Raw genomic sequence first — 23448 nt, 5'->3', positions numbered from 1 at the left:
TTATAAAAGCTGTGATACAGATACAACCTCAGCCAGATTCTAATATTAGGGAAACAGGCTTGGGGGCCGCCCAGGGCTGTGTGAGTAGCTGTCCACATGCAAGCCTGCAGCAAGGGACGTGCACTTGTTATCCTGCTATCCTGCCCTTTGCACCCATTTACAACACTGCATACAGGAGATCATCATGGTCTCTCATTTTCTAATCCTCAAAATCATATGCTTCTCCCATAAAGATTTTCCATTAGGTTATAGGCACCTCCAACCCCTTCACGCCCAAGTCAAGGAAGAGCCTGTGGAGTTCTGAGCATTACTGGAGTGGCCAGCGAAGAGGCAGGGCTGCCCTCTGGGGTCTTGCCACTGGCAGGGTGATTCCTGGACCACCAGCAGCTGTATCACCTGGGAGTTTGTGAAAAATGTAGTGCACATCTCAGCTTCGTCCCAGACCTTTGGAATCAGACTGTGTCACATTCTCCCATGCTCACATGTTCCAGCCATAATGTTCTCTTTTTGCCCCTGAAATTCACCAAACACCTCTGGTCTCCTGGCCATGTGTGGTCCCTCTACTTGGCACGTTTCTCCCCTAGGTCATCCCATGGTGAGTTTTGCTTCATCATTTAGGCTTCACTCAAATGCTCCCTCTTCAGAGTGGTCTTATCTGCTCACCTCTCAGCAGTAGTCCTCCAAACACAGCCTTCAGTGTTCCATTTTACAGCCTCTATAATGCTTGTCAATATTGGAAAATGTCTCTTAATTATTTACTCGTTTCTTTTCTCTCTCTCCTTCCCCAGAGTTTTTTTCTTTTTTCCCTTAGTATTTCCTTTATTCAAAAACGTGACTCCCATTCGCTTTCTCCCACAGAGGCAAACATTCCAATGTGCTAATTTTGTATTTTCTAATTTGTATGTGTTTTTACAAATTGTGAATTCTTGTATTTTACTTATATGTATTTTAATTTATGCAAAGGGTATTGAGTTATATATATACATCTCATGATAGTTCCATTTTCTACTAGACTGTATTTTTAAGGTATATCATTTTGCTTTGTGAATATCAAATCTGTTGTTTCTAACTGTTGTCTAATATTCTATGGCATAGATCCCCAAATAATATACATAGTCATCCTCCCAGAGATGGACACCTGAGTACCCTCTAGCTCCTAACCATAACAACACAAAAAAAACTTCAAAAAATATCCTTGAACATGTATATGTAAGAGCCAGTGTGAGAATTTCTCTGGAATATATAGTCTACTCAGAAATGGAATTACCATTGGGCTATATGTATTTTTCATTAGAGTAAATTATACGCGATGGCTCTCTACAATGGCTTCACTAGTCGAATCTCCTACCATTGACCCAGAATTTAAGACCCATGAGAACAGGGCTTATATTTGCTTTGTTTCATTAGAACTCACCATCCGAGTATAAGAAAGAAAACATGAGTCCTGGCTGGGGTGTCTCGGTTGAGCGCCATCCCATGCACTGTAAGTTCCCTGGTTCAAGTCCTAGTCAGGGCACATGCCTAGGTTGCGGTTCAATTCCTGGTCAGGGTGTGAGTGGCCTTCCACCATGACGGGAGCTTTATCTAGCTGTTGTAGGATACAGAGTTGGGGTAAAGTATAAAAAACATAAAATAATGCACTGCATACTTTTTTTTATATTATATATAGATATAGCTACAGATATATTCTGGACCTAAACTATAGTTAGCTTAAATTTTTAATTTTTTGTTTTATTTCTCCCACTTCCCCCCTCTGGCAACCACCAATGATCTGTTCTCTTTATCTATGAGCTTCCCCCCTCCTAGCCCCAGATTCCATATATAAGAGACATAATATGCTATTATTTGTCTTTTTCTGTCTGACTTATTTTGCTTAACATAATGCCCTCAAGTTCCATTCATTTTGTCACAAATGGCAAGATTTCATTCTTTTTTGTGGCTGAATAATATTTCATTGTATATATCCATTTTCTTTATTCATTTATCCATTAAGGGCATTAGATTGTTTCCAAAATCTGGCTATTGTAAATAATGCTGCAATGAACATAGGAATGCATATTTTTTCAAGTTAATGTTTTTATTTTCTTTGGATAAATACCTAGAAGTGGAATTGCTGGGTCATATGGTACTTCTGCTTTTAGTTTTTTGAGGAACCTTCATACTGTTTTCCATAGTGGCTGCACCAATTTACATTCCTGTCATCATCAAGGTCCCCTTTTCTCCATATTCTTGCCAACACTAGTTAATTCTTTTCTTTTTTTTTAAGTTTAAAAATTAATTTATTTTATTAATTTGTTGATTTTGAGAGAGAAAAGAAGGAAGAAGGTGGGGGGAGGAGAGAAACTCTGATGTGTTGTTCCACCTGTTCATGCATTCACTGGTTGACTCCCATATTTACCTTGACTGGGGATCAAACTTGCAGCCTTGGTGTATCAGGACGATGCTCCAACCAACTGAGCTACCCGGCCAGAGCCTTGTCTGTCTTTCTTTTTTTTTCAATCCTCATCCGAGGACATTTTTCCATTTTTTGTACAGACAGAGTGGGAGGGAGAGAGAGGAAGAGAGAGAGAGAGGGAAACATCAATGTGAAAGGGACACATCGAGTGGCTGCCACCCGCACGACCAACCAGGGCCGGGGACAAACTGCAACCGAGGTACATGCCCTTAGCGGGAACCGAACCCGGGCCTCTCCGGACAGCAGGCAGACGCTCTAACCGCTGAGCCAAACCGGCCAGGGCAAGAGCCTTGTCTTTCTTATAATGGCCTTTCTAACAGGTGTGAGGTAATATCTCATTGTGGTTTTTATTTGCATTTGCCTGATGATTAATGATGCTGGACATCTTTTATATACCTGTTGGCCACCTATATATCTTCTATGGAAACATGTCTATTCAGGTCTTTCCGTTTTTAAATTGAAATGGGTTCTTCATATATTTTGATTAATAGCCATTTTTAAGATATAAAATTTGCAAATATTTTCTCCCACTTGGTAGACTGCCTTTTATTTTGTTGACTGTTTCTTTGGCCGTACAGACTTTTTTAGTATTTTATTTTCCCTTTTTTTCTTTTGATTTTGGTGTCAGATTTTTAAAAATCATTGCCAATATCCATGTTAAGAAGCTTACTACCTATGTATTCTTCTAGGAGTTTTATGATTTTAGGTCTCATGTTCAAGTATTTAATCCATTTTGAGTTATTTTGTGTATGGTATAGGACAGAGGTTCGGTTTCATTCTTTTGCATCTTGCTTCCAGTTTTCCTAATTCTACTTATTGAAGAGACTGTCCTTTCCCCAATATATATTCTTAACTCCTTTGTTGTAAATTAATTGGCCATATATATGTATGTTTACTTTTGAACTCTGTATTATATTTTATTGATTTGTGTGTCTGATTTTATGCCAATACCATACTGTTTTAATTTCTATGCTTTTATAATGTAGTTTTATTAGCATATTATTGTATTTAGTATACTATCATATTCAGTATAGTAGCATTGCATACTGAACTGATTAGAAGTAGGGTAAAGACAGAGGAAGGAAATAGAGGGTCAAGGAACCATAAGTTACTTTAAAGTAAAAAACAAACAAACAAACATGAAAATAAAGTAATTGAGTAAATAAGCTTGAAAAGTTGGGCTCACAAAATATACAGTCTTATTATAGACTGATTCTCTAGAAAACAGCCTGAGATAAAGCTCACATGCTAATTATTATTTTTTAATCAGTGACAAATATACTTTTATTTACTTTGTTGACTCAGAGAGTCATATAAAAATTATTGCTAAAGTAGATTATCAGGCAAACAGAAAGTTTCTTTAGAAGTTCAGTTACCTTGGAGTTTATTTATACCAAAAGGAAAAGGTCATAATATTTTCATGCAATACATAATTAGTTCCTTAAATAACAGTTGTGACAACAGAAAAAAATAAGGAATGCTGCAGTTGTGATCTATACAAAACACCCACATTTGGGGTTGTGCACAATTTAAAGAAATGTCTCAAACATTTTTTGAAATACTGTTGTAGCCAATACATAGAAGCATGCCTTAGGTGGGCATAGGGATGCAGTTTAGATAAGAAGAGAAAAAAATCCCACTGGTACTACTCAATTTCTTCAAAATCCCTGGGCAAGAAAAACGACATTTAACTGCCATATTAATTTTATATACACCTTCTATACAGTACCTTGACTTAAATCCAAGGGCAAAAGTGAAGACTTTCTTCCTCTATTTTTGATAAACAACTGCATGGTAAACTAGATGCATTTTCCCTGGATGTGGCTTTTTAAATTGTTTTATTTAAATTGTTTTATTTATTTATTTAAATTGTTTTATTTAAATTGTTTTATTTAAAAGAGGGTAGGTTTGGCACTTTTGTACTAATGTCACCAATGTTTCTATGTCTTAGGATCTCAGGAAGATTCATATTCTTTACAGCTGATACAGTGTGGGGAGCTCCCGCTAAGCCAGCCTCAGATTTCTCCAGTTTAATTTTGTGCCGTCAATTTGTATAAAAATCTCATTCATGTTGGTCTCCAACACCACTCCCCCATCAGTACTTCTGCAAGAATACTGTGAACCTTGTCTACATGGAAAATTAAATCCAGTTCAGAGACATTTTCAAAACATTTGTCTAATGTTTCCACAAATACTTGAATTAGATCTAAAATGTCAAGTTCACTTTCTGAAGAATCCACACAGAAGACAAAATATAACATTGCATAATGTCTATAAATTAGTTTGTTGTCAGATCTTCCAATTAAGAATCCTTCTTCTTAATTAGGGGATGTTATGCTAAGGAAGCAGGAGCAAGGAGGATAGAGGAAATGAGGGAGGGAAGGAGAAAAAGCAGATTCAAGGTGGTGCATTACCAGTGTATTCACAGCTTCTCTAGAAAACATAGGTGGTTGCTGAGTCATGCTAAAGCAGCCCAGATACAGAACCATTGCATCTTTGAATAGCTCTTAGGTGGGCCAGAAAGCTGAGCAATTATCTGCTGACTTCTTCCTGGCTCCTGTTTCTCAATGGTCAATTGGCTTCACAGAGCATTAATTCTACTGTATTTCTAGGGTGTTTGGGGCCCCTCCAAGCAGCAGCTAGGGAAGCCAGAGCTTCTGTGGGTCCAGTCAGGTCAGACCTGGGAGCTTGAACTACTGAGGCTCCCTCTGTGGTAGGTGTTATGCTGATGTGGTCCTCACTCCAGGGAAGGCTGAGGTTGTTGATAGCATTAGCCTGGGCTTTACAACCATGAGGCATTGCTGTGACCATTGTGTCTGAGCAGTGTACAGGGCTGATCTAATCTGGGGTGCATATATGCTATCTGTATTAATGATTTTAGTAGAGATTCCAGGTGCGGAATCTCTGTAGGAGTTGATGGCTGAAATTGAGTGGAGATGAAGGATACTGAATATGAGGTCTAAGGAGATGAGAGGTCAAAGTAATCCATGGGTAGTCCACATTGACTTTGAAGTAGTACAGAATACTGGAATGTCAAACTCTGTGTCTAATGCATAGTTAGGGTACACTAGCTATATTATTTAATGAGTACCCATAACTAGAAAAAATTACTATTTAGAAAAGTCAATGCAGATAAAAATAGAAAATTAAATATATATATTTGTCCTTCATAGTAAAATGTACTATTACCTGATTAATTAGATAGATTATAAATTTCTGAATTATGTCATAATTCCAAACAATTGTCTTTATTCCAGAAGGAAAATCAAGAATATATTTAAATTTTTTCCTATAGAATTTCAGAAACACAATTCTTCATGACTCTCTCTATGCCTAGGATTTGGACTTGCGTAGATGCTGTGAGAGATAACTACAAAGATAAATCAGTGAACCATGCCCTCTGGGTGTTTACAGTCAAGCAAAGATGATAAGAAATGTAGATAGATAACAACGATACAAAGTAGAAAGTGATAATTACTGTAAGAGGACTGAGATAATGTGTAGTCCTGTGGGAGTTCTGAAGAAAAGGCATATATCTAGAAGTAATGATTGAAGCTAGAGGAGAGAGAAGGAAGGAGTAAAGGAAAGAAGGAAGGGAGGGAGGAAGGGAGGGAGGAATGGAGAGAGGAAATCCTGGGAAAATCTGGAATGAGTGGGGGTGGGCAGAGGAGGGAGGATATCCAAGGAGACCATGGGCAAGAGACTGGTCAGTTCAAAATGCGGACACATGTAGGCTATGGGTACTACCTGGAGAGGCTCTGAAAATCATCCAAATGTGCTGTGAGTCAATGCCCATGGGGCTCATCCTCCTCCCCACCAGGGTTCAAGAGGGAAGACTTTAGTAAATGAGAGGCCACCGTCCTCTTGAAGAGACAGGAGTGGAATGGAAAATGACACTCAGAGAGCTAGGCCTGGACGACTGTGCGATGTTAGTAATGAGCTCCCGTAGGGGAAGGAGAGACGCTGAGTATAGGGTTCTCTCTCAAGTCTCTAGTATTTCCGTAAATAGGATTTTTGTTTTGTTTCGTTTTAAAGAAAACAGAGACAGTAGATTGAAAGTGGAATTTTTTTATTGTTTGTTGTTGAAAACAGTTGAGCTATTTATGTTTTGAAGATATAAGAATTAATACAACAAAGTCACAGCTCTTAAGTGCAATAAGAGAGATAGAAAAGTTACCATGTATTTGTGACCTGGAGCGGCACACTGTTGTGGGATCACAGAGGACAACCGCTATCCTGCAGAATCAGCAAGACTTCATGAAAGAAATAATTGGTTTTGTAGTGCATACAGGGATTGTTGGCTGCCGGGAGGTTAGATAGCAGGAAAACTGTGGTGGAATCAATTGGCCCAGTTTCATAGCCACATCCAGTGATGTTGGCACTAGGAGGGCAGGAACACCAAAGGCAGATGCTGGTATTTTACCTGGGTTAGGGTTATGGCAAAACTAATGTACATGAAAGGGCCAGGAACCTAAGATTCTAGCCTTAGTGACTGAAATGGCTGCCCATGGGGGTCAGTGTGGTAAGGTAAGCAAGTCAGAAGACAAATGAAAGAAGAAAGCAGGGAAGAAAGCAAAATCAAAGAGATGGTGAGAAACTGGAGTAAGAACCACCAGACAGGTGGTTTTGTCCTTTTCACATCCTCAGGAAATCTGGTGACACATGAAAGAGAGCTCATCTTATCCCTTGGGACCTCTGATCCGGTGTTCAAATGTGAGCGTGAAGCCTGGTGTGATGAGGTGCTAACAAAAGTCTGTGTGTAAGAACAGCTGCAGAACCTTCTGTGAAAGAATTCATCCCAAGAAAACAGAATTCAGGCTAGATGAACTTGAACTAGAATTGAATCATCCAGGGGCTTGGGAGTCTGAGTTCTGCATGGAAGCATTACTGTAACCTATTCCCAGATCAGTCCCTTGGATGCAGGTCCATGCAGGAAAGAGACTGTAGGAAAAACTGAGTGGTATCTATACAACACTGAGGCTGCTTGGGGACTTGTCTGTGTAGCACCAAGATGGGCATTTTACTCTCCACTTTTCCACAGGCTATCTCTGAGCTTGGACATCATGAGGACCCCAGTGCTCTAGTGATAGTGTTTGGCAGAGAACATGGCACCCAGAGGAGCTGAGGCATATTCAGTGGGCATCTGTTCATGAACACAGGTTCTACACCACCAGTGGGCCCAGAGAGACCTTTCAAAGTGGGTCTGGAGGAGGGCTGTATTCCTGTCAATGGCCAGGAAAGGCCAGTGGATTTTGGGTTTTTCACTGTCTCCAGAAAGGCAGAAGAATTCAAAATTTTCCACTCTAGATTTATATAGATTGACTTTGTAACTTATTAGCTCTGTGAACTTTATCAGGTTATTTAAGTATTTGAGTTTGCTTCCGGAGGTACATTGGTACATTTACCACCACAGGTCAACAGAGTAGATTAGAAACTGAATGTACATCTTTAACATGTGGCAGAGTCAGACCACACACAGCATTCCTTCTGCCTGAAGGTGCTTCCTCATCACTCCTGCTGACTCTTACTCATCTTAAATGTAGATGTCCTATTTCAGAGAAGTCATTCCTGGGCCTCCGCTATCAGACTCTGGATTGCTACCCAACATTCATTCCCACCTTCTCCTTTTTGTTCTGGTAGCAACTCCTCAAAGAACACAATCCTGAAGAGTTCAGGGGCAAATGCTGAAGAATGTAAGGCAATTACAGTAATCCTTCCTCCATTCCCAGCATTTAGGCATGGGCATGTAATTCAGTTTGGACTAATGACAGGTGAAAAGATGTCTACTTGGAGCTAATGAGAAAGATTTCCCCACTCTTCAAAAAAGACACACTCTGCTACCATTGGGCATTGTCAGGATTGGCTGTTATAATGGGGCCGGTCCAGCCATCCTGGGAACATGGGGGATGGGAGAGGGAATAAAGGAAACAGCCCAGGCCTTCCCTGACATGACCAAGTTGCTGAATTCACCAGCTAGAGCCTCTGGACCTTGGAACTTCCAGCTATATGAAACTATAAATTTCCTTATCATTCAAGACATTTTAAATTGGGTTAATTATTAATTGCAGCCTTCCACATCTAAATTATGACCCCATATTTCTTACTCTCATATTTTCCTTCATAGCATTTATCACATATACAGTTTCTTTTGTGTATATTTGTTTGATGTCTCTTTCCTCACTGGATTGTAGATTCTAAACTCCTGAGACCATTTGTTGATTTTGTTCACAATTAAATTCCCAGATTTTAGCACCAGATCTGAGGCCTGGGAGCTGCTCGAGCACATTTGTTGAAAGAATGCATAAAGGGTTCAAAAGTGGTCCCTTTTCTCCTCCTCCTCCTCCTGGACTGCCTCCTTGTTCTCTACAATTCAGCATAGTGTTGCTGACAGAGAACAGGACCACTCGGAAAGAACCTATGTTCCCTCTCAAACTCTAACTAATTGGGTGGCCCTGGGCAGTAGCCTGCACTACATCAATGGCTTTCAAGTTTTTACCTTAAGAACAGTAGGAAAACACATATTACATGGCTGACCCGGTACATACATATTTAACTGAAACGAAAGATTTATAGAGCATACTCTTACAGTTGTGTAATGTACTCTGGTGTTTTTATTTTATTTCATTAAAAAAAATGCAAGCTTTGACCCAATACATCAGTTTTTGGACCCATTAATTAGCAACTCACAGTTCTTCCTAACACCCCTCTCCAAAGAAACTGGTCTAAATGAAATGTATGGACTTTGAAAATCTTTGATTTTATTTTCTTTGCTGTTAAACTGTATAATAACATCTAGTCCATTGACTTAAAAGTCTACTGTTACAGTAGCTTAATTATTTTCCCTTTTCCTGTGGAATTCTTCCCCATCCCCATCTGCTCTGTGTGGGCTATTTTGAAGACCTGTATTAAATGGCACATGTTCATGAAAAGTACTCTGTATATTTTTTTTCCCAGTTAACACAAAAACAAACAAGACTACAGTCTTCCTCCTCTGAAATGTAATGGCCCTATTCGACATACTTATGTGGGCCTCATTTCTATATGTTTATGTATATACTAGTGCCCACCAGTGTTACACGAGACCCACTGCTACCACGTGGCTTAAAACCCAAGAGAGTTGGGTTCTAACATTCTCCAGAAGCAAGGTGGAGAATAGACCCTCACTGTACTTCCCATCCCTCAACACTAAACTGCCCTTGTCCTCCTGGATTTGCCAGTGAAATTCCTCGGGGGGCAAGAGGAAAGGGAGAAAGCCACACGAAGGTCTCACAACTCCGGGGCACAGCAAATAATGCGGTGGGGATACATATATTTAGAAAACCATAGTGCAAGCCTCAGGAACAAACATGTAATCAAAAGGCGACGGGGAGTGCTTGGGTGATCAAGAAAGCTCCCTGCCAGAGGACATTCAGATTCCGAAGGAGGGTATAATTTCTGCCCCTTGAAACTTGGTTCAAACCACTGCCCTGGCATCACGTGAACTGGCAAACTGGATCCAGTTATGGCTTCAGAGTCCGGGAAGAGAGCTGCGCCAAGCTGCTCCGGGGTCACGTTATCTTCCTTAAGGGCACTGGTGTGACAGAAGAGGGCCCATCCAGGGTTCGTGCGCCTGTTTGCGCTCTGGGAGGGGAGGCCAAACGGGAGAGGGCTCGCAGTGAAAACAGACTGGCGGGGTGGGGGCAAGGGAGGGGACGGAAAAGAGGAACACCTCCCTGAACTTTCCTCTCCCCTCGTCCCACACACTTGAAATAGAAATAATAACAACATGGGAAAAATGCTTACAACCACGATGTTATCTCTGTACTTAAGTTGCCTCACTCTGGAAGGTATAAGGTATAAAGTGCAGATTGCGGCTATCGCCGCCGGTTGGTCTTGGAAGTGAAGGTTCGAGCTGGTGTGGGTGCGCGCGCGGGTGACCCCACTTTTAGGGTAGCCGGCTCCCTGCTCTTCCACGCCAAAGCGCGGGCTGACCCCTGTCCCCCTTCCTGTTCCTCCTCTCCTCCCTCTTTCCTTCCCCTCCCCTCCCGCCTCGTGCGCGTCTCCTCTGCACCGGCCCCCACGGAGGAGGCAGGCGGCAGCACCGACTCGGCCGCAGCTCCTGCTCACGGCGCGCTCGCCCGCGCTGCCCCGGCTCCCTCGTCGCCTGAGCGGCGGTGCGGGCAGCTCCCGGCCCGCGCGGCACGCCCTGCGCACGGCCGGGGCGGGCTGAGCTGACCTGCCCTGGGATCGGGCACTGGAGGCTGCTGGGGAGGGCGGCGTGGGAGAGGACGCAGAGACGCAGGGGCGGCCGCACCGGGGTGACAAGCTGCGCACCTGGAAAGTTACCGGGCTGTCTGGTGAGGTTCTCGGGCTAGGGGCTCGGGGGCGGGAGGCCTCGGGAGGGACAGGGTCGCAGTACGAGAGTGTGCATGCTGTGCGCGCCTTGCACGCTGTGCGCCTCTGTTCCACACCCAGCCAGTCTCGTTCCCGTGCTGTTTGCGTGTGGACGTGTGCACGCGTTGCGTTCGCTTGGTGTGGCAGCTATTTCGGAGCTCCTGGACTCAGGGAAGGCTACTTGATTTTAAGCAGGTTGGCCAGGGGAGGAAAGGGAGAGAGGGGAGAGCGCAGCCCCAGCTGGAATTCCTGGGGGTTCTCAATGCCTTTAGCACCGGAGCAGCCCTGGAGACTTGCTCTGGGCAGGAGGCTTGGCACTGTTGTCAGGGTGTGCGCCCCAGGCTCCGCTTGTTGGGGTTCTGGGTAGCTGCTAGAAGACAGTACTCACGCAAGGACTTTAGGAGTCCTTGTAAACTTGTGAGGGTGTCCTGTGGCACTCCCAGCACCATGAGGCGCTTTCCGTGCTCTGTATTTCCAGGTGATGAAAAAGCAAGAGCAAACACATAAGAACAAGTCAGCCACTTTGGGAATGAGAGAAAAAGCAATGGGTTAGAGTATGAGAAAAACTAGGAAGCATTTGAGAATAGAAAGAAACAATGCAGGCAGAATTAACAGGTAGAAAGACCTTGGTTTCCATATTTTCATCTTGTCCCTGAAGTTTCCAGAGACTTTTTTTATAAAGGAAGAGAGCAGCATACACCTGCCCCTCCCCCCAGTTCCTTAGAAATTATTTTTTTCATTTTTTTATTCTGGCACTTTTTTTTTTTTTTTTTTTTTTTGCAAGGTGATCATCCCACATACAGCCAGTACCGCTGTTTAATTTTATACAGGAGGAGCTAATATCCTGCAGGAGTCTGTAGAATTGGAGGCCATCCTCTCCATTGGAACATTGTGCGTCTCAAAATAAAGGACATAAAAGATAGTGCAGCGAGATCTTTCACTTTTATGTGAAATAGTCCACTTCAGTATTCTGAAATCCTTACAAGTGAGGCTAATTCACCTCATAGTGAAGGCATTTGTTGCCTGGATGTTGTCCAAGTCTTTTGATCCCATATTGTCTTGCTTCCACCAGGCCAGTGATTTTCAACTGGTGTGCGGCAGGAATAGAATACTTAAGACATGCAGTGCTGCCCAGCTGGTGTGGCTCAGTGGATTGAGCATCCTGCCATGGATTGCGTGGTCCTGGTTTGATTCCTGGTCAGGACATGCCCCGGTTGGGGCTGTCCGGCTCAATCCCCAGTGGGGGACCTGCAAGAGGAAGCCTATCAAGGTTTCTCTCACATCCATATTTCTATCTCTCCCTTCCTCACTCTCTAAACAAATCAATAAAAACATTAAAAAAACAAAACAAAAACATGCAATGTTGGCTGCTTAATCCGGAGCACTGACCCCTTTTCCCTTAGATTGTCAAATAAAAAAATGACAGCAGCCAACACAATAGCTGTTCCATGTGAATGAATAAGAGTTATACCTATTTTTTTGGTCAGATCAGTAAAAAATATATTTTTTGGTGTGCTGTAGAATTGTAGTAATTAGTTTATTTGTGCCATGAGATAAAAAGCGTTGACATCACTGCTCTAGGTCATTTTTCTACTAATTTCCCCCCTTTTCCCTGTTTTCATTTTCCTTTATCTTCACTGGTTCACTATTCTAGCCTTACAAATAACTCTCAATCAGTTTCCACTATTCAAAAAATCCATTTCGTGAACCATGATATTGCCTTGAAGTCCCTACTCTGAGCCTTGGCCCTTCCCATGGTCCTTTGTAATGCAGTTTCTATTCCAGCTCTTCCATGAAAGGCTAAATTTAGTGTTTTCCCTCCTCTAATCTCATTTGCTTTGCTATGCCTGTGGGCTGTGAACTGTAGCCTGCTCACCTCTTGAAAATTTTGATCTCTTAATTGTACATCTTTGTTATTTGCTTCTCCTCCTTGTCCTGTTTACCTATAACTAATACCCACGTAGATCATTCTAAGTGTACATACACAATAGTAGAGGCACCCTTTGCTCAGTGATCTCCTTTATGAGTGGAACTGCAATTCGTACCTCTGTAAAGAGGTATCATGCCTTGACCTTTCTTTTTTGTTACTATCTGCTAGACATTTTCACCTTGATGACTCATAACACCTCAAACTCAACATATGATTTATTACTGTCTCCATAAAGCATACTCATTTCCTGAACTTTGGTCACTGTCACCCCATACATTGTACTCTGTTCAGTTTTGAATAAATGAATGCCTTCAAGTCTTCCTAGATCAAAACATGAGAATCATGTTTGACTCTCCATTTAATCACCACATTTAGAGTTGCTGCCCCTGCAGCATCTCTCCCATCCTTCTCACCTTTTACTGTTAGTCCCTCCAGATCCTCTCTCACATCTGCCAAAGCAATAACTTCTTACCCTAGTTCTCGTTTTTCTTTCAGACTTCAGAGAGCCCTAGACACTCTTCCTCTCCTCATTGCCAATCTCCTGGGCACGTTCATCTCCATATTTATAGATGACTAAATATAGCAGGCTAATTTTTACATTGATAATTTTTATGGCCCACAAATGATGTTATAAATATCCAAATGGCCCTTGGCAGAATAAAGGTTTCCCACCCCTGATTCAGTCTACTTCTGTATCAGTGATTGCTAAGTATTTTCATTTCCTCTCTTGTCTTTTTCTAGTCTTTAATTTCTTACTGCTTACTGAACTCCTCAATCCTAAAATTTCCACAGGTCCCTCAAACTGAGCATGTCCAAAATTAAATTTACTATCTTATCCCTTAAAATCTGCTCCTCATTTTGATTAATGACATCACCTCTTACCCAGTTGCCACAATGGAAACTTCCAAATCTTTACTGTTTCTTTTTATCCCCACTCACATTCTATAAGCTCCAGTCTCCTGACCTACATCTATAAAATTATATTTCTCCTTGTTCGCCTGTTTATCTGATTCTGTATCACTCCAAAGTAGCTGAATAGAATGCCACCAAATGTGGCAGTGAACATATAGGATATGTGGCAATTCTAAAACTCACTGTGAACATTATGCTGGGGGTGGAGCACTTCAAACAGACAGCCAACCTCTGGAGTAGCTGGAACTGTACCGTGAAAAGCTTGTATGACTGCCTGACAAGAGAACATTACTTTCCAAATGAAGATGCTGTGGACAGAGAAAACAAGCAATAGACTCAAACCTGAGTTCCAGGTTAAGGGTCACAGGATCAGGTGGACAGATATTTTCATTGTGGCAATAACAGGAAATTGCACTATTTCACACAGGGAAAACTTCGTGTGGTTTGCTTCAGGGAAGAGAAGCAGGGATTTATATTTTCAATGATGGCTAATTATCTTCTAAAATAACTTAGGTGAAACAAAGTGAAGGTTAACACCAAATGCATCTTTCATATGTTCTTAGAAGACTATCTGCAAAAACCTGTATAATTAGGCCTCTGGTTCCAGGCTACAGTGCCCATATCATGAAAAAGAATCTCTTCCACTTTTCATGATTTATTGAAAGGAAGGAAATTGCAGAGTTATCTATAACTGTGTTTTGTCTTTTTTTTTAACCAAATTTTCTATAATAATGTTTTTCTCTGCTGGCTACCATGGAGATGATTCTTTTTTTTCCTTGAGTTCAAGAAGTCCATTAGAAGAAGGTTAGAACTCTTTTGGGCCATAATCCGGGTCCCATCACCTCCTCCTTGGATTGAGGCAGTAGCCTTTTACTTTGTCTTTCTTCCTCCAAACTCTTTACTCCATTCTGTATTTGTTACCAAGAAAGTTATTTTTCTAAAGGACAGACCTGACCACATCACTTGAAAGAAACTTGACCTACACTAAAATCTAGATACCATAACATGGCATATGATGAAGTTTTTTAATATCTTACTTTTTCAGCTTCATTTCTCTTTACTCTCTCCACATCATGCATTTCAGCCTGTTCCCTATTTTTTTTTTTAATAATCAACTTTATTTTTTAGAGTAGTTTTAGGTTTATAGAAAAATTAGGTGAAAAGTAGAGAGAGTTTCCACATACTCTTCTTCTGCCGTCCTTTTGCCCATTCTTAATATCTTGCATTAGTGTGGTACATTTGTTATAATTGACGTACCAACATTGATGCATTACTATTAACTAAAGTGCGTATTTTACAATAGGGTTCATTTTTTGTGTTGTACATTCTATGGGTTTGGACAAATATGTGAAGATATGTATCCACCATTACAATATCATACAGAATAGTTTCACTGCTCTAAGACTGACCTGTGCTGTACTTATTCACTCCTTCCTTCCTCTGCCCAAGTCCCTGGCCACCACTGATCTTTTTACTGTCTCCACGTTTTGTCATTTTCAGAATATCGTATGGTTGGGATCATACACTATGTAGGTTTCTCAGATTGACTTCTTTCACTTAGTACTATGCATTAAAAGTTCCTCCATGCTCGATAGTTATTACTTTGCATCACTGAATAATATTTAATTGCCTGAATGTACCAATTTGTTTATCCATCCATCCATTTGAAGAACATCTTGGTTGCTTCCAAGTTTTGGCAATTATGAATAAAGCTGCTATAAACATCCATGTGTAGGTTTTGGTGTGGATATATGTTTTCATATCTGTTGGATAAATACCAGGGAACATGATTGATGGATTATATGATTACTTAGATTTGTAAGAAACTGCTAAACTGTTTTCTCAAGTGGCTGTGTCATTTCGCATTCCCAATGACCATGAATGAGAATTCCTACTGCTCCACTTCCTCTTGAGCTTTAGGTGTTGTCAGTATTTTGGCCATTCTAATAAGTGTGTAGTGGTATCTCATTGTTGTTTTAACTTGAGATGATCTAATTTCAAATGATGTTGAGCATCTTTTTATATCCTTTTTTACCATATGTTTATCTTCTGTGGTGAGGTGTCTGTTTATATTTTTGCCCATTTTTCAGCTGGTTATTTTCTGTAGGTTTGGACAAATATGTACAGATATGTCTTCACTATGTCGAGTGTTAAGAGTTCTTTGTATGTTTTGGATATCGGTCCTTTATTTGATATGTGTTCTGCAAATCCTTTCTTCTAATTCATGGCTCTTGTTTCATTCTCTTAATAGTGTCTTTTGCAAAGTAGACATTTTTTATTTTAATGAAGTCCAACCTACCAATTTTTTTATGGATTGTGCTTTTGGTATTTTATCTAAAAACATCATTAAACCCAAGATCACTTAGATTTTCTTCTATATTTTATAGTTTTTTTGTTTTACATTTAGGTCTTTGATCCATTTTGAGCTAATTTTTGTGATAAATATAAGGTCTGTGTTTAGATTTTTTTTACATATAGGATGCCCAGTTGTTCCAATATAATTTGTTAAAACTATCCCTAATTATTGAATTGCCTTCATTCCTTTGTCAAAGATCAGTTGACTGTTTGTGTGGGTCTGTTTCTGTGCTCTCTATTCTGTACCATTGATCTATGTGTCTGTTCTTTCACCAATACCACACTGTGTTGATCATTGCAGCCTTGTAGTAAGTCTTGATGTCTGGTAGTACCAGCACTCTGACTTTGTTCTTTTATAATATTGTGTTGGTGTAGTACATATTTTTTGAACAATATGGTTTTCTACTAAGATGAGTTATTTTGTTGGGTAAATAATGTTACAGTAATAATAATAGTAATATTTAATATTTAGTGAACACACTCTATATGTCAGGCACTGTGCTAAATTCTTGTTATGGTTTATGTCATTTAACCTTCTAGTGGCTCTAAGTAATGTACAATAATATTTTACCTCTCTGCCTATTGATATTTATTGTTTATAAATCTCTCTCTTCTATTATTGACACTCAACCTCAAAATTGTGCCAAAGGGCACAAAAATACTAAGTGTAAATGATTGGATTGGGACTCTGGCTCTATAACCTTAGCTGGCACTATACCACGTCCTGTATTTACAGATATACAAAAATGGATAAATGTGTGTGTGTGTATTTTTATATCAGACTCCAGATGGGTAGAGAGAGAAATAGATATTTTCTAGATCAGAGCCAAGATTTTGGTTTCCAACTACCTCGGGGCTCAAGGAAAAACAGACAACATAGTCTGATGCCTCCCACACTGGCTGCCACGAGTTAATCTGCCTGTGGGAGCCTCACAGTAAGTTTTGCTTTTCCGGAGTCTTTTCTAGTTACCTCTTATAGATGACATTTCTTAAATAGTGATTAAATTAATGTAATAATAATTGATCATCTTATATAGTTCTCCTCTCTTCTTGCTAAAGGCCACCTCTCATTCTGTTCCTCTCTCTTGTCTAGGCAGCAGAATACTGCTTCCACAGTGAACCATGTCTTCTTCTGTTGCCTTCAAAGATAACTGGGCGGGTCCTTTTGAAATAAGTAGTTTACAGCAATACCTGTAAATAGATAGAGGCTACATGAGGGCATCACAAAGGAGGAGTCCTGGAACTTGGGCTGGGTCATTCATGAAGTTTCTTTCTCTATCTTTTGGCAGGTTTCCCTTAATAGAGAAGGTTTCCCAGCCTGTTTGTTCCAGAATGACTTCTTTTCTTTTTTTTTTTTTTAAGAAAGATAATTTTATTTGGAATGAAAATATAGAGCCCACTCCAATGACTTATTTTTTTAATGAAAGATATAATTTAGGCAAAGAAGATATAATTTAGGCAAAGAGTCCCTCTCCCCCAGGGGAATAATGTGCATCTTTAAAGACCTCTCATCTGGAAGACCAGTAGTTTACCAGACTGCTGTGTCACCCAGCAGTGATCCCCCTGGTCATTTCCTTAGGCAAGACACTAGTGCCTTGTCTCTTCACTCAGTGGGAAAGCTACTGGGTGCCAACTACATGGCAGACATTGCTTGCGAAGCCTTACGAACATAGTAATCCATATATCCATTTCCAGATTAAGAAACCGACGATTCTAAGTAATTTATAGAAGATTACACAGCGGGGGAAGAACAGATAGTTTTTCTACCCTGGATAGCCACCTTTCATTGCTCTTGTTAAATCCTGATCTTGATCTCCAAGCTCATTTATTACTTTATGTACTGCCTTCTGATTACAGTGATACCTCGGTTCTCGAATGCCTCGGTTTTCGACCAAATCGGTATTCGACCAGGAGATTCGAGAAACTTTTGTCTCGGAATCCGAACAAATATTTGGAACTCGAACTTCCGAGATGAGCCGAGTTGAGCCGAATGGCGTTCATTCGGCCCAGCGCGCCTTGCTTGCGCCATCAGTGTGAGTGCAGAGAGAGAGTCACGCTTTGTGGAGTCACGCTTTCCTATTGGTTTCATTGCTTTGGTTCTCGAACAATTCGGTTCTCGACCGTCCTCCTGGAACGAATTATGTTCGAGAACCGAGGTATCACTGTATAAGAATGATTCTAATAACCTGGAATGGCCAGGTTGATGGAGGAGCATCCTATGGCTTGTTTCTCCTTGTGGCTAACAATACATATTTGAGGAATGGCCTATCTGTCTCAGTGACTGATATAGGAAACCGTGAATCCAATTAGGTTTTATGAAGCCAGACACTCAAAGCCTTGGCTTGAGGGACAATAAAATTGAAATGAGTGAACTCACTAAGAAATCCAATGTCTGTTGAGCCTTTTGGTAACTTATATACCTTAAATTAGTGATTTGAAAGATAAGTTGCTCTCATTTCACCTCTTTGGAATTCTAAATACCTTGAAAGATTTATGCAGCTTTGAAAATGACTTCATTAAAAGCAGAGAAGAGTTGGTATTTTGGGAGAATTTAACATCTTCTACTTAATTGTGCTGATTCAGGTTTGTAAAATTACTGGATTGGCACAGAATGTTTTGAACGCCATACGTAGAACAAAAACGATTTTAAGCCTTTTCATATTTAGGATTCTAGATCTGTTTTCTGTGCCAAATCTGACAGAAAATTCATGGAGCTATGCCCCTGATATAGTACATGACAGGTCTTAGTTAATAATTGTTCGACAAATAAAAAAATGAGTTGTTAGTTTAATATTAGATTTAATACTTCTTGTGTTCACTTTTGATTTATTTATAGGGCAGTCTCTTTCTCCCCAACTCCTTTCCTTTCATCCTGCCTTGGTTTAGGAATGCTAGTCCATGAACCAAAAATGTGTGTGTGGAAGATGACTCATAGCTACCGGTTAAAAACTTGTGCCCACATTCATTGCAGATACCTTTGGGGGACACCCTTCTTATGTTGCCTGTCATTCAGAATCTCATTCAAGGTTATTCTTAGGCCCCAATCTAACATCTTCTGAATTGCTTATCTGGGATACAAGGGTTGTCCAGGGTTACTTCTATGAATTCTATTCTCCTCAATATTTTTATATATTCTTAATATCTAAGAACAGTAAATGCTGCCAAGTCAACAGATATTTAAAGGTTAAACCTGCCACATCTTTGCTACATATAAGGGCAATTCTCTGAAGATTAATGTTTATTCATGAGTGCTTGGAACCTGACTTGGATGGACAATATCTGAGTATTGCAAGATTACTTTTATGAGTACATTTAGTTTCTGTTTGTTCCATCCATCTTAGGCCACCTGCATTGGTGATGTGGCTGCATCCGTTTGAAACTTAGAGGCTGTGTTACATCTGTGTCTTTATTGTGTAGAGGTCATGATTATTCTGGTAGAGCTAGTGAAATGAGTCTAAGAATTTCATTTGTCTCTGGGTTTGAAATTTGGAGGGAGAGAGGGGCAGGAATGTGTGGGTTATGTGACTTCAAAGCCTCACCTGTTTCTTCGGATTCGATAATGAGAGGTAATTAAACTTAGTTTATAAGTGTTATCATGCTTCTTGGGTTCTGGCTGTCAAAAACTGCACATGCAGAAGTGTGAAGGTGAAATAGGTAACCCAAAAAGACTTAAACTTATCCCAATTAATTCAAGCAGTATTTTCCCAACTTCACCCTGTCCAGTTCCTTTTGATTTTGCTCGCATGTGCTTATTATCTGCAGATGATTTATTTTCTATTTTTACTGAATTGACTTAGTAAACCTAATTACCTAATTTAGCCTCCACTTAAGCAATAATGTCAATGAAATCACGACTTTGTGGTGCCCATTATCTATATTTCTAATGAATGTTAAAATAAATGCATAGCTATTGAACTACAAAGAATTTCTGATCCTACTAAAATCATTCTTTGTAATTCTGATCTGCTTTTTACTCTCTGGATGCGGGGCTGCTTTGGGGCCTGCACTGAGGATTTTCTTAGCAGGAAATAAATGGAGTCTTGGACCACAGGTCATCATTTTTGGACAACCTTGGTGTTAGGATATAAATTAAAGGATGTAGAAGAATCTCTTTACCTCTATTTTACCTTCTAGTAACCGCAATTTGGAAGATTTTTATTGTGCCCCCCCCCCAAATGGGGCATTATTAGAAATGCAAAATTTAACAGGTACCTATGGTAGGCAGGAGAAAAGTGATTGTAAAGCAATACCAACTTTGCCTCCTTCTGCGGAATACAGATGTGTTATTTTCTAAATTCAGGAAGCGTTCCTTAGTTAGCCACACAAGGAGCCGAGAGACTTGTGACATTTCCAAGCCTCTGCTGTAGCTGCTTGTTTGCATTTCATCTTTGCCATGTTGACATCCACATCGCAGCTCTGTTCTGATGCTTTTGACAGCTGTCCGGAGAGAGTGACCAAAGAGAACGGCAGGTGCTGTTGTGCAAAAGGCTCAGGTTTGATACCTGGGCCAGCAAGGGGATGGGCACTGTGAAACTGAATGCCTGCTCCTCTTCCTGGAGGGATAAAGGAAATGGCCAATCGCTTTCCTTCTGGAAGCATGGGGACTTTGGTGCTTATCAAACAATGATGGCAACTATGTTTCTATTTATTTAACAGATCTGAATGAGAGGAGTGGAGGGGGCTCTTGGGACAGGAAACTCCACTGGGTAATTCCCAATTCTGTGCCCTCTCTCAGGTTCTTGAGCAAAATGGGAAATGGTTCAGTGAAACCCAAACATTCCAAGCATCCAGATGGCCACTCGGGGAACCTCACCAACGATGCCCTGCGGAGCAAGGTGACAGAGCTGGAGAAGGAGCTGAGGAGGAAGGATGCGGAGATCCAAGAGCGGGAGTACCATCTGAAGGAGCTGCGGGAGCAGCTGTCGAAGCAGACTGTGGCCATTGCCGAGCTCACAGAGGAGCTGCAGAACAAGTGCATCCAGCTGAACAAGCTGCAGGACGTGGTGCACATCCAGGGTGGCAGCCTGCTGCAGGTCTCCCCAGATAGGGTGCCCCTGGAGGTGCACCGGAAGACCTCGGGGCTGGTCTCTCTCCATAGCAGGAGGGGAGCCAAGGCGGGGGTGTCTGCCGAGCCAACAACCCGAACCTATGACCTCAACAAACCTCCTGAATTTTCCTTTGAGAAAGCAAGAGTCAGAAAGGACTCCAGGTAAGCAGTTCCCACACTCTTGTGACTTACATGGCCTTAACATTACGCAACACTAGAGTGAAATTCATCAAGTCTCCTCAATGGTAAAGAACATATTTCTCCTTTCAGATTTGGGGATAGAGGAACTTCTAAAAATGGTTTTGTCTTGCAAAAGGGTCTCCCTTTAAGGAGAACTTTTCTTTAAAGCATAAACTGTGCTTTACCTGGATATTGATTTGTGATATGTACAACTGAGGAACTGAGTTTACGAAAGTAATTTCCATTGTCTTAAAAACCGTAGGGGAGTGAAGAGGTAATTCGAGGATGTCCACCCTTCTTTCTTTTTATAGGAATGGACTTAAAAGTGTACACAAATTACAAAGAATTGTGAATATGTATAGCAAAGCCACTAACTAGCACTTAATCTGTGAGTGTTATGAAAAAGGAATAAGCTGGCCCGACCAGTGTGGCTCAGTGGTTGATTGTCGACCATGCCGGCTTGCTTCCCGGTCAGGGCACATGCCCAGGTTGTGGGGTATATATGCAGGAGGTGGCCAATCGATGTTCTCTCATCAATGTTTCTCTCTCTCTCCCCCTCCCTTCCTCTCTTTCTAAAATCAATAAAGAAAAAAAAAAAAAGGAATAAGCTGGAACCTTAGAAGGGGATGAATTCATTCATTCACCCCCTAGTTCAGATTGAGTACTATGCTACTTTCTCCCATCCACTGTTAGATGCTAAGTGCATATCAGTGATTAAATAGACACAAAGCTTTTCTCAGGGAGAGACAGACAGTGTATATGGAAACAAGTAAATGCTATATAATTATTAATTGGGATAAATGATGTGATGGAAACCAATGTATGGTGGCTGCTGTCTGGGATTACAGGGAAAGAAGGGCAAAGAGGCAACAGAGTTGGAATTATCATGGAGGCCTGCCTGAGGAGGTGACCTTTAACTGAGACCCAGAGGAAGAAAAGGAGCATAAATGAGGTGGAAAGGGCGTGTCAGGCAGAGGGAACAAATAAAAGCTAGAATTAATTTTAAAAATAGGATTTTTAACAGAACATGTAAATATTTACCACAGCATTCTTGTATGTGGTGTGTGTGTGTGTGTGTGTGTGTGTGTGTGTGTGTGTGAATTTCCTACCCAGGAAAGATTGACTAGAAACATCATGAATTAGAGTTTCTTTTCCACAATTTTTTTATTTTTATTTATTAAAAAAATTTTTTTCTTTATTAATTTTAGAGAGAGAGGAAGGGAGAGTGAGAGAGAGATAGAAACATCATTGAAAGAGAACATCAATTGGCCGCCTCTTGCATGGCCCCCATTGGGGATTTGGCTTATAGCCTGGGCATGTGCCCTGACTGGGAATGGAACCAGTGACCTCTTGGCGCATGGGTCTATGCTCAACCACTGAGCCACACCAGCCAGGCATGAGTTAGGGCCTCCTTTCCGCATTATTTTTAAATAAGTAAGTATTTATGAATTGAAATTAGATCTTTTGCCTTGATAATGTCTTGGCTAAGCCTGGGTCTCTTGCAAAATGCAAGATTTATAATACTAAAACAAATTTTACTTTATTCACTGATACAAGTAATACAAATAAAGATAAAACATCTGACTTAAACAAATAAATGATTAATTTTGACAATAGATGTAAAGGCAGGTTTAATGAATTAGTTTGTTGACAGTACTTGACACATAGTGAATGATCAATAAGTATTTGTTAGGGAAACAAGTCATGCTGGCTTCTTAATTATATTAGTCTGTGGCTGAAAGAAATCTGATAGTTCAGAAGAGTGTTTTTAAGTCAAGATTTTAAATTATTAGTTGGTTTAGAAGGGGTTTATTTATTCCTTTTAATAACTACTTATTATTAATAGTCCAAATTTACAAATTATAAATGTTATAAACTTATATTTGTTTTTAAAAAATTGAACATCATCTGGTGTTTTCTTCAGATATATCAGAAATAAATGCACATATAGCAATATTAAATATGCATTATATTACAATATATGTATATGTAAGCACAATATATTATTTACTCACAGAAAATCTCTCAAATAGCAATGAGCTTGTATATCTAGGAGAAGTATTAGAGAATGAATTCAGATTATGTTTAATTGTTTTGTTCCAAAGACTTATGTCCTTCTTAAGCAAAACACTATTCTTGTATAGGAATATATCCTAAGAATCCTGAAACACAAATCAGAAAGAATATATGTACCTC

At 40.4% G+C, this 23448-nt stretch overlaps 1 protein-coding gene across 2 annotated transcripts in view; it reads left to right on the top strand.

The window, feature by feature from the left end:
- Positions 1–10662: 10662 nt before the first annotated feature.
- PRKG2 (protein kinase cGMP-dependent 2) overlaps positions 10663–23448 on the top strand; it is a 102300-nt gene continuing 89514 nt past the window's right edge. The window contains exons 1-2 of one of the 2 annotated variants that reach the window (XM_036270173.1): positions 10663–10791; positions 20761–21234. In XM_036270173.1, coding sequence (XP_036126066.1) covers positions 20774–21234 — 461 coding nt within the window. In that variant the 5' untranslated portion in view covers positions 10663–10791; positions 20761–20773. The remainder of the gene's footprint in view (positions 10792–20760; positions 21235–23448) is intronic. The other variant, XM_036270168.1, reaches the window with a different exon arrangement.

Source organism: Molossus molossus, unplaced genomic scaffold (assembly GCF_014108415.1).
Source record: "Molossus molossus isolate mMolMol1 unplaced genomic scaffold, mMolMol1.p scaffold_m16_p_1, whole genome shotgun sequence".
In the NCBI taxonomy this organism is placed as follows: Eukaryota; Metazoa; Chordata; class Mammalia; order Chiroptera; family Molossidae; genus Molossus; species Molossus molossus.
The sequence above is the reverse complement of the archived record's forward strand: the minus strand, read 5'-3'. Positions and strand labels throughout refer to the sequence as shown.